The sequence below is a fragment of the Morus notabilis genome, unplaced genomic scaffold, assembly GCF_000414095.1.
Source record: "Morus notabilis unplaced genomic scaffold, ASM41409v2 Scaffold39, whole genome shotgun sequence".
In the NCBI taxonomy this organism is placed as follows: domain Eukaryota; kingdom Viridiplantae; phylum Streptophyta; class Magnoliopsida; order Rosales; family Moraceae; genus Morus; species Morus notabilis.
In genome coordinates this window covers 6,498-15,962 of record NW_010366566.1, presented here as the reverse complement: position 1 = coordinate 15,962, position 9,465 = coordinate 6,498, and the positions used below count along the sequence as shown (strand labels likewise).

Sequence of the window (9,465 nt, the reverse complement as noted above, 5' to 3'; positions counted from 1 at the left end):
AAAATACGAAGAATTAAAGGCTTGCTTGAAGAACCAAGGAGGGATTGAAGATTGTGGAACTCTACTGGCGTCTAGTTCTACATTCTCTCTTTCTCTCTCTATCTTATTTAGCTTTCAATTTTGAATTACTTTCTTGGATTTGTGATTGAATGATGGATTGGGATTTTGGTTTGTTTATCTATTTAGTTGAGGAATTCTTGATGTCTTGCTCTAGCTAAACCTTTAAGGTCGGGGGTTATGATGTAGCTTGATATTGACTATGTTTTGAAGACTATATTGTTTGTTGATTGAATTTCATCTCAAATCATTTGTGTTTCTCTATGCTATTTGTTCAAATTCATTTGCCTAATGAATTGGAGATTTTAGATGTGTGGATTTAGTCTTGGGAAAGTTATTTTCACATATTGGGACTTGAGAAACACAACCTATAGTAATATTGAGTCGGGAGACCAATATAAATTAGGTAATCACTACAATAGGTTGGGCTTAATGAATGCTTAATTAATTGAGTTAATAGGGATATTAATTTGGTTGGTTATGCATATTATTTTACTCGTCACTTGGGAGAGGGAGTGAAATTGAAGTTGATAACCTAAGATTAATGATTTGAATGAAATTGATCAACAAGATATCAAGTTGGATACACATAGTCTACTTAAGTGAAATCAAAACCCCATCTAGCCTTCATTTATCATCAGAGTTTCCTTCGATCCCTTGTTATTTCTAAATTCCATTTTTACTTGCTTTAGTATTTTAATTTATCATTTTAATTACTTGAATTACATATCGCTTAGATAGAGTTAAAGTTATTGTAGTAGCGGTACTTAGTTTAATTTGTAAATACACTCAATCCTTGTGGGACGATACTTGATAAATTGCCACTTTATTACCTGTTACGATTCGTATACTTGCGAGCTCATACATATTAAAAGAAATTTCGCAACATGCATCAATTTTTTTCTTCACCTATTTTGTAAACTTTTACAAAATTATTAGTAAATTACCAACTAATAAAAATACCTAACATCCTTCCTCCATAAATCATGATTGTAATTTGTAAGAAAGTTAGAGATGCAAACGGGCAGGCCCGGCCCGTTCTCCTTAGGCTCACACAGGCCGGTCTAACCCACGAATTTCGTGGGCCGGGCTGGCCAGTATAAGTTTTACGTGGGCCTGGCTGGGCCGTGCCATGTGCCTTGAATGGGCTAGCTCACTCAAGGCCCATCATGGGTGTAGATGAGCCAGCCCATCTAAGCATGCAATTTTTAATTTTTTTATTTTTATTTTTTATTTTTGAATTTTTAAACAAGTTAACAAATATATTAGTTTGAATAGTCAATATAAATATGAAAAGGGATATTTTATTTACGATTACATCATTAAATAAAAATCTTTCTAAGAAAAACCCAGTAGGACAAAACCTTGGTAAAGAAAAAAGAGTACAATCAGGATAATTATACATAAGATGTTTACAAAATTACTAAAAAAAGAAAATAAACATGAAAATATTATGGGCCGGGTTGGGCCGGCCCATTATGAGCCTAGACAAGTCAGGCTGAGCTAGTCCAACCCGACCCAAGCCCGATCTGGCCCATGATTTTTCATGGGCCGATATATGTTACCTCAACCTAGACCACTAATATTTATAAGTTGGGCCCGGCACGACCCATGAGTCGATATATATTGGTCTAACCTAATCTACCAACATTTATAAGTTAAATTAGACCGTATCTTAAACAGTGACGGACTGGACTGACCCTACTATATGAGGATGGGCATGGGCGTTGCATCTCTAAAGAAAGTAGACAATAATATGTCTAGATCCATTACACTGTACTTATATCTTTATCTTTATCTTTTTTTGTTTTTTTGCTATAATTAACTGATAAAAATATCAAAGCATTGGCACCAAATGGCCAGTTGCCACGCCCTAAATTCGTTTGACATAATCAGTTCGAGAGTTAAAACGCCTCTGTTTACAAAACCCTTCCCATTTTCTGTAATCAGCTCTCGGCGTCAGAAGAAGAATTTCTTGCTAAAATCCATGGCTTCTTCTGCTTCTAGTGGTTCCATTTCCATACCATCTGTGAACAAGGCTTGGATCTACTCGGTGTATGGCAAGTCTTCTGATATCTTGAGGTTCGAAGAAAATGTTGATGTTCCTCAAATAACCGACAATCAAGTCCTCATCAAGGTTGTCGCTGCTTCTCTTAATCCTATCGATTACAAGAGAATGCACGGCCTTCTAAAACACGCCGACACTCTACCTGTAAGTCTCTTCATCTTATTCTAATTGCTCTGTTTTTTCTTTCCTTCTTAGTCTTAAATTAAGTATCTGTGTTTCTTCAGCTGCATATTATAGGAGTTTCTTTAGCTTAGCTTTTTTTTTTTTTTTTTTTGTAATTAAAAATACAGAATTTAGTGTTGGCGATCCCCTAATACACCAGTTAAGAATTAGACGTCCTAATGCTATAAGACAGAGAGAGTAATAAAATTATTGAAGAAAATCAGACAAATAAAGCATACAAAATTTATAGGTTTTCAAAGTTCATACTTAGACTCGTTCGTTTCCTCGTTCGAGTTTAGAACTCTAATGAACTTAAAAAGTGAGTTCATGTGAGAAAATACTTTAGTAAAAACTCGAGTTATGATTGGAATTAGTAAAATGAATAGGGCCTTAAGCTTTTAGTTGATTGTTAAACAACCAAATCAATATTTAGATTTAAGCTTTAGTAGCTTATTAAACGTCTTAAACTTCATAAACTCAATAATATTGTCATTGAAAATTCTGACTTAAAATGAAAAATCTTTTGGTCTGTACTACAGATCGTTCCTGGGTTTGATGTTGCCGGAGTGGTGGTAAAGGCGGGAAGTCAAGTGAAGAAGTTTAAGGTTGGGGATGAAGTGTATGGAGATATCAACGAATCGGGTTCTTCAAAACCAGCACAGTTTGGCACTTTAGCCGAGTATACTGCTGCATCAGAGAAGGTTATAGCTTTGAAACCCAAGAATTTGAGTTTTGTTGAAGCTGCTAGCCTTCCCTTAGCTATAGAGACTGCCTATGAAGGCCTTGAAAGGGGTGAGCTTTCCGCTGGTAAATCAGTTCTTGTTCTTGGTGGCGCTGGTGGAGTTGGTACGCACATTATTCAGGTATTGTGTTAGAGCATCTCCAAAGCAATACCAAACGAGTGTCTATGCCAAATTTTAGAATTTGAGTAGAAATTTTAGTGATAATTTTTTTATTATCATTGGTTGATGAATTGAATTTTTCATTTAATCATTGTGACATTGATACTTTTATTTATTTAAATTTTAAAAGTATACTTTAAGTTCCAAAGTTTATAATAATTAAGACAAAAAAATAATTATAGCTTCTTAAATAGCATTATGCGTTGGAGGACAAAATAGTATAGCATATCAAATATTGCCATTTTCACACCTTTTAGTGCTATATATAGCATTGGTATTGACGTTTGCATTGGAAATGGTTTTAGCTATATCTTCTTATTCTGGTAAATCAAGTAGTTGAAGTTTCTAATGTTTTAGTTAGTCATTGTGGGTGTGTTTTCCATCAAGTTGGATGTAGTAGTTATTTTGTTACTCCAATCTGTATTGACAATTGCGGTAATCATGTCACAACTCTTGTTTAATCTTCTAATTCTAGCTAGCGAAGCATGTTTTTGGTGCGTCCAAAGTGGCGGCCACAGCAAGCACAGCGAAACTGGATTTGCTGAGGAGCTTGGGCGCTGACTTGGCTATTGATTACACAAAGGAGAATTTTGAAGACCTTCCTGAAAAGTTTGATGTAGTATATGATACAGTTGGTAAGATTACAAATCAATGTTACTTCTTCTGTGGCTAATTTTTTCTTAGTATTTTTGGTCATGTTTGTTTAACATTAAAAACCAATATTGAAACGCAAGCCCGATCATAGTGATGGTATATTTTTGCATTCAAACGCAGGACAAGCTGACCGGGGTCTGAAGGTGGTGAAAGAGGGGGGTAAGGTTGTGTCAATAGTAGGGCCTGCACCTGGAGCAATCTCTTTCTTTCTCAATTCAACTGGTTCTACTTTGGAGAAACTGGAGCCTTACTTAGAGAGTGGTAAGATCAAGCCATTGATTGATCCCAAAGGCCAGTTCCCACTCTCTAAAGCTGTGGAGGCATATGCCTACCTTGAGACTTCTAGAGCTACCGGAAAGATCGTAATTTATCCGATTCCTTAAGTTCAAGGCTTGAAGAAAAATCTGCCATATATCATGCTATGCTTAGACGTTATATATGCCCAGTTTGTAATGTGACTTGTAGTCAATAAATGGTTTGCAACTTTGTATGATGATGAATACACGAAGTTTGAGGTTTTTCATTAGTTTATTTGCTCTTTTGCTTCTTACTTCAGCGTTACTTTATTGTGTTTGACAACTAGAAGGGTATGTACCAAAGACATGTATTTACTATGTCACTTCCATGGCATAAATGTTAGTTAGCACTATTACGAGTGGTATTTTTGCGTTTTTCCCATACATAAACGAGATTTTTATATGGAGTGACATGTACGAGCTGATGTGCGTTCAATTTATTATGATCAATATTGGATTTGTTTGGTTATGGAGAAGTTGTATGAAAGGGTCATTAAGGATATATTATCAGGATTGATTTCTTCCTTTCTCTTTCAGGAACTAAATTAAGGTTTTCTCAGATGGGCTCACACCCAGTTAACACCCGTTTTTCACCTAAGTTTATTTTGTCTAAAGTTTGTCTAGATGCACAAATGTGAGTCCACACTTGAAAGTTGAGAATCATATAATATGTCTAGCTTTGCAACGTCACCTTCCACCAATGATTAAACAAAACCAGATAACTGATCCACCGAGGTGCTACAAAATAATTAGACTAAAGTTCTACCAGAAGCCCTTGATCATCTTAGAAGCCGCATCTCATATTTTTTTTCCAGTAATTTCAATGGCTGCAGCTTCCACAAGTAATCAGATACCTTCTGTAAATAAGGCATGGACCTACTCAGAATATGGGAAGTCTGTTGAAGTATTGAAATTTGATACTAGTGTGCCTGTTCCTCAAATAAAGGAAGACCAGGTGCTGATCAAGGTCATAGCTGCTTCTCTTAACCCTGTTGACTTCAAGAGAATCAACGGATTTATCAAAGCCGCCGACTCTCCTTTTCCTGTGATCCTCTTTTTTTGTTTTCCCCTTTGTTTTGATAAATAACTTCCTATATCATTTTTTTTTTTTTTGTCTTTTTACAGGATTTTTTTATATCTACTTATAGTACATACATAAATCTCACATTACTTTATTTGATTGTATTTGCAGACTGTTCCGGGATATGATGTTGCTGGTGTGGTAGTGAAGGTGGGAAGGCAAGTGAAGAAATTGAAGGTGGGTGATGAGGTCTATGGGGACATCAATGAGAATGGTCTTGAAAACCCAAAACAGTTTGGCACTTTAGCCGAATACACCGCTGCAGAAGAGAGAGTGTTGGCTCTGAAACCAAAGAATCTGAGTTTTGTAGAAGCTGCTAGCCTTCCTATGGCTGTTGGGACTGCCTATGAAGGCCTCGAACGAGCTCAACTTTCTGATGGGAAATCTCTTCTTGTTCTAGGAGGTGCTGGTGGTGTTGGAACTCAGGTTATCCAGGTACATAAATATATAGGTATTTAGTTACTTGCATACTTTACCATGATCCGTTACGACCTTTGTCAACCTGAACCAGCTAGCAAAACACGTTTTTGGGGCGTCCAAAGTGGCGGCCACTTCAAGCATGGGAAAATTGGAGTTTCTGAGGAGCTTGGGTGCTGATTTGGCTATTGATTACACAAAGGAGAATGTTGAAGACATTGAGGAGAAGTTTGATGTGGTATATGATGCAGTTGGTGCGTTTACATATATACTTGACCTGTAATTTTTAGGTAGACAGATTATGCTACAATACGTGCCATATGATGGTTTCTGTTGATCATATGTTTGCATAACAAACGCAGGGCAATCTGAGAGGGCGGTGAAGGCCGCGAAAGATGGCGGTAAGATTGTGACAATAGTAGTTGGTCCTGTAACTCCACCAGCATTCACATTTGTTCTCAATTCAACTGGGTCTATTTTGGAGAAGCTAAAGCCTTACTTGGAGAGTGGGAAGGTGAAGCCAGTTATCGACTCCAAGGGCCAATTCCCATTTGCTAAGATCGTTGAGGCGTTTTCTTATCTCGAGACCTCCAGAGCTAGTGGGAAGGTTGTGGTGTATCCCATACCATAAGTTGAAGGCAATCGGATTTGATGACTAATAAATAGACTTGTAAACTCCTTGTTTTTTTCTCTTTTAAGTGAAAGGTTTCAGGTTTATGCATCTTTCCAGTAGTATATTCAAAATGTATTTTCTTTTTAATGTTTGATGTGATTCTGGAATTAATAATGCTCTTGATCGCTTTTTTAAGCATTTTGCAATAGTATACAACAGAAGAAATACAAAACTTCTTGGCAAATATATGAAATATGAGACAGGAAATTTGAAGATTCAATAGAGAATTATAACTAGCCGTGATCCACAAGTAACACAAACTGATATATGTACATCAAAATGTTTCTCGAGCAGAACCACTTCTAAAGAATTCATCATAGCTATTAGCTCAGTAAAGGATACAAAATATGTTTTTTTTTTTTTCTAGGTGGCTTGAAGAAAAATCGTATAGTTGTTGTAATAGGTAGACACCGACAGTGGTAATTACGAAGCTTTTGAAGTACATAGGATGTAGCCAGAGACAATAGAGCTCCAAGCAAGAGCAACAAATGCAGCAAAGGACAATCCCACCGATGCTCGGGCCATATCCGGGAACTTGTCTTTCCCCCAATTGGACTGCCAGTCATCGACTCGAGTTGCAGCCGACGAAGATGCCGACATCAGAAGATAAGAAAGTATCTGCCGTTAAAAACCAGACCCTTGTTAGCGTATGAGTTTAAATTTTCTGCACGCATATTCAGTCATCATGAAATTGGAAACAGCCTTTTAGAAACATCAAATATCAATCTGCATCAAGATTTCATGCAACACTAGCCACTAAAGAATGGTGAGTTTTGCAAAGAACATGCCGTACACCAACCAAAACCATCAAATGAAAAATGGCATTTTTTTATGTGTAGCATCTAAGTACAACAGAACATAACACTTTGTCCACACAAAAAAAAACATTCTAAAGTTGCATATTTCTTAAGCTTATTTCAAGAATACAAAAGGAAAAGAATTGTGTTCTTTGGCTTTTGGAATCACACTTTTTTGAAAAGTTCTGTTGGCTTTATAAGATAGCAGTTTCAATCCTTTGCTAAAGAGAACATAAATCAGCTGGAGAAAAACTGGAATCTTTTTGCACAATAAGAAGTGAAAATTTTTCCACGCGAAGGAACAAAATTCCAAACGGCGAAAGAAAAGGTGGAATTATTATCCGAGAAAAAAAGGTGACAAAAAGTTTGCCCAAAAAGTCAAGAGCTAAATGGTCCAGGATAATCAGTTTAAGCAATTGCGTGAGCAACAAAATTTCACTGGTTGCACACTAAATTATAGAGAACCCTACACATTTGCTTTAGAGGACAATACATTGGTGAGTGGTCCCCATCACAAGATCATCATAAAGACAACTAATAAATAGTATATCATGGCCAGATCAGAACAAAGGGCAGGGATGTGGACAAAAGCAAATGGCCATGGTTAGGTACAATAATAAATTTAAAAAATTATTAAAAAAAAAAAAGATGAGTTGCCTGATCCATGAAGAAATCAAAGTAATTTCGGATCTGGTGGTCGATTAAGTGTCTCGATGAGGTGAGAAAATGAATCAGATCAAACACTTGCAACCCTGAATATGCAAACCCTGCCACATTCACTCCAAAGCAGTATCTGCAAAGCAAATTCACTCCAAAATAGTATTAGAAATACCTAACAAATAATAGTTGAAAAAACGAAAAAAAAAAAAGGCTTTTGCTTTATACTTGCATGTAACATCTATAAAGATGAAAATGTAACATTATATTCATCCGATCTAACACTGATATAAATAACATCAAGAGTTGCCCAATAGTATGATTATATCTCTACAGTGTTAATATTACAAATAAATATTATGGTACCATTTTCAATCCTATATACAAATGAAATACAATTTTTCGGGGAAAAAAAAAATAGAAAACCTGAATTCCTACAGTGGTTTCTTTTTTTTTTTTTTTTTTTTTTTACCCAGCGTGAAAGTACAGTAATAGCTGAGCTGACAAACCTGAATTCCTTGTACCGATAGAAGGAATCGAGAGCCCAGCCTTGTTCCCTATTAGCCGCCATAACAGAGAAGGAGATCAAGCAGAAGGCAAACCCAAAAACCCGAAAACCCAGCAGAAGTCTCTTCACCACACCGTGCTTTCTCGTCTTCCTCTTTCTGTCGGGCAAGTCGGGTCTCAGCTTTCGCCGGTTGAAGCTCCCAAGACCGCCGCCGCCTCCGCTGCCACTTTCTTGGACTTCCACGGGGTCCACGACGCCGTCTTGGGCCTCGGGATCCGGGGCCTTCGTCACCACCAAGGGCTCGGCGGGGAAGGCCCGGTTGGGCTGGGCCAGGGCCGACGGAGACTTCTCGGCCCGGGTGTTGTTGTTGTTGTAGTTGTCGGCCCATGAGAACCTGTTGTCTGCGGTGGCGCCATAATGGGGTTCGTCGGAGTAGGCGGCGAAATCCACCGCCGGGGAGGGGGTCATGTAGGAGCGGTTGGACTGTGGGGAGAGAGAGAACGTTGAGGGTGGCGAGTCTGGGACTGTTGTCGTGGGCTTTTCGTGATCTTGTTGTCGTTGAAGATCTTCATGAGTTTCTGCTTCTCCATCTATCTTGACTTCTCTCTCTACTTCTTCTTCTTCTGTTTCTGTGTTTACAGTCATGTCTGTTTGTTGTTTGAGAACGAGAAATGTGAGACGGAGACGAAGAACAAGGTCTGGCAAAAGAGAAGTACTGTTAAAAGACAGTTTTTTTTTCCCCTCGGAAAGACTGAAAGTGGAGTCTCGTTTGCTCCATAGTACAAACTTTATTAGTCATGTCAAGATGGGCCTTTTTTCATTTCTATGGATTGTGGTCTCTTTTCCAACGCCAAAATTTCTGTTTTAAAAAAATAAATGCCATTGGCCAAATGCCATAAGTTCATTTTGTCGATTTTAATTTAAAATTTAAATTTTATTACAGTAAAAAAATTTTAAAAATAATTACATTTAATTTTTTTATTACAATAAAAAACTCTCATTTAAAATCACATCTCAACTCAAATTAATAAACTGAACAAACCCGTACTATATTGTCATAGGGCCTAAATTGTACAAAATTTTTTTGAAAATGTAAGGATTTCAGGAAGGAAAAAGTATACAAAAATAACTCAATCATGGAGTTTTTTTTTTTTTTTTTTTTTTTGGCCACTCAAAAATGCCCCAGGTGCCCC

At 37.1% G+C, this 9,465-nt stretch overlaps 4 protein-coding genes across 4 annotated transcripts in view; 2 read left to right on the top strand and 2 right to left on the bottom strand.

Moving 5' to 3' along the window:
* Positions 1 to 1,889: 1,889 nt before the first annotated feature.
* Positions 1,890 to 4,504, top strand: LOC21403392 (2-methylene-furan-3-one reductase). Its single transcript, XM_010110462.2, has 4 exons — positions 1,890 to 2,269; positions 2,827 to 3,150; positions 3,665 to 3,824; positions 3,964 to 4,504. The coding sequence occupies exons 1-4, from the start codon at positions 1,913 to 1,915 to the stop codon at positions 4,224 to 4,226; spliced, it is 1,104 nt and encodes a 367-aa protein (XP_010108764.2). The 5' UTR covers positions 1,890 to 1,912; the 3' UTR covers positions 4,227 to 4,504.
* A 405-nt stretch (positions 4,505 to 4,909) lies between these two features.
* Positions 4,910 to 6,352, top strand: LOC21403391 (2-methylene-furan-3-one reductase). Its single transcript, XM_010110461.2, has 4 exons — positions 4,910 to 5,184; positions 5,332 to 5,655; positions 5,732 to 5,891; positions 6,000 to 6,352. Exons 1-4 carry the CDS (start codon positions 4,963 to 4,965, stop codon positions 6,266 to 6,268), a joined length of 975 nt encoding a protein of 324 aa, XP_010108763.1. The 5' UTR covers positions 4,910 to 4,962; the 3' UTR covers positions 6,269 to 6,352.
* Positions 6,353 to 6,517: 165 nt separating this feature from the next.
* LOC112093988 (CASP-like protein 4A1) lies at positions 6,518 to 9,061 on the bottom strand. The gene is made up of 3 exons (XM_024173752.1): positions 8,274 to 9,061; positions 7,765 to 7,900; positions 6,518 to 6,928 (listed from the first exon to the last, which is right to left on the bottom strand). Exons 1-3 carry the CDS (start codon positions 8,915 to 8,917, stop codon positions 6,734 to 6,736), a joined length of 975 nt encoding a protein of 324 aa, XP_024029520.1. The 5' UTR covers positions 8,918 to 9,061; the 3' UTR covers positions 6,518 to 6,733.
* An 11-nt stretch (positions 9,062 to 9,072) lies between these two features.
* LOC21403390 (protein farnesyltransferase subunit beta) overlaps positions 9,073 to 9,465 on the bottom strand; it is a 4,611-nt gene continuing 4,218 nt past the window's right edge. The window contains exon 13 of the mRNA XM_024173738.1: positions 9,073 to 9,131. Coding sequence (XP_024029506.1) covers positions 9,073 to 9,131 — 59 coding nt within the window. The remainder of the gene's footprint in view (positions 9,132 to 9,465) is intronic.

Excerpts from the sequence above, each read along its gene's own strand:
- LOC21403392 (XM_010110462.2), top strand. The coding sequence starts at position 1,913 with ATGGCCAGTTGCCACGCCCTAAATTCGTTTGACATAATCAGTTCGAGA. Across the intron at positions 3,151-3,664 it reads TTGGTACGCACATTATTCAG|CTAGCGAAGCATGTTTTTGG; the intron begins GTATTGTGTTAG and ends TTCTAATTCTAG. Across the intron at positions 3,825-3,963 it reads TGTAGTATATGATACAGTTG|GACAAGCTGACCGGGGTCTG; the intron begins GTAAGATTACAA and ends ATTCAAACGCAG.
- LOC112093988 (XM_024173752.1), bottom strand. The coding sequence starts at position 8,917 with ATGACTGTAAACACAGAAACAGAAGAAGAAGAAGTAGAGAGAGAAGTC. Across the intron at positions 7,901-8,273 it reads TATCGGTACAAGGAATTCAG|ATACTGCTTTGGAGTGAATG; the intron begins GTTTGTCAGCTC and ends TTTGCTTTGCAG. Across the intron at positions 6,929-7,764 it reads TTGATTTCTTCATGGATCAG|ATACTTTCTTATCTTCTGAT; the intron begins GCAACTCATCTT and ends TTTTAACGGCAG.
- LOC21403391 (XM_010110461.2), top strand. The coding sequence starts at position 4,963 with ATGGCTGCAGCTTCCACAAGTAATCAGATACCTTCTGTAAATAAGGCA. Across the intron at positions 5,185-5,331 it reads CCGCCGACTCTCCTTTTCCT|ACTGTTCCGGGATATGATGT; the intron begins GTGATCCTCTTT and ends TTGTATTTGCAG. Across the intron at positions 5,656-5,731 it reads TTGGAACTCAGGTTATCCAG|CTAGCAAAACACGTTTTTGG; the intron begins GTACATAAATAT and ends AACCTGAACCAG.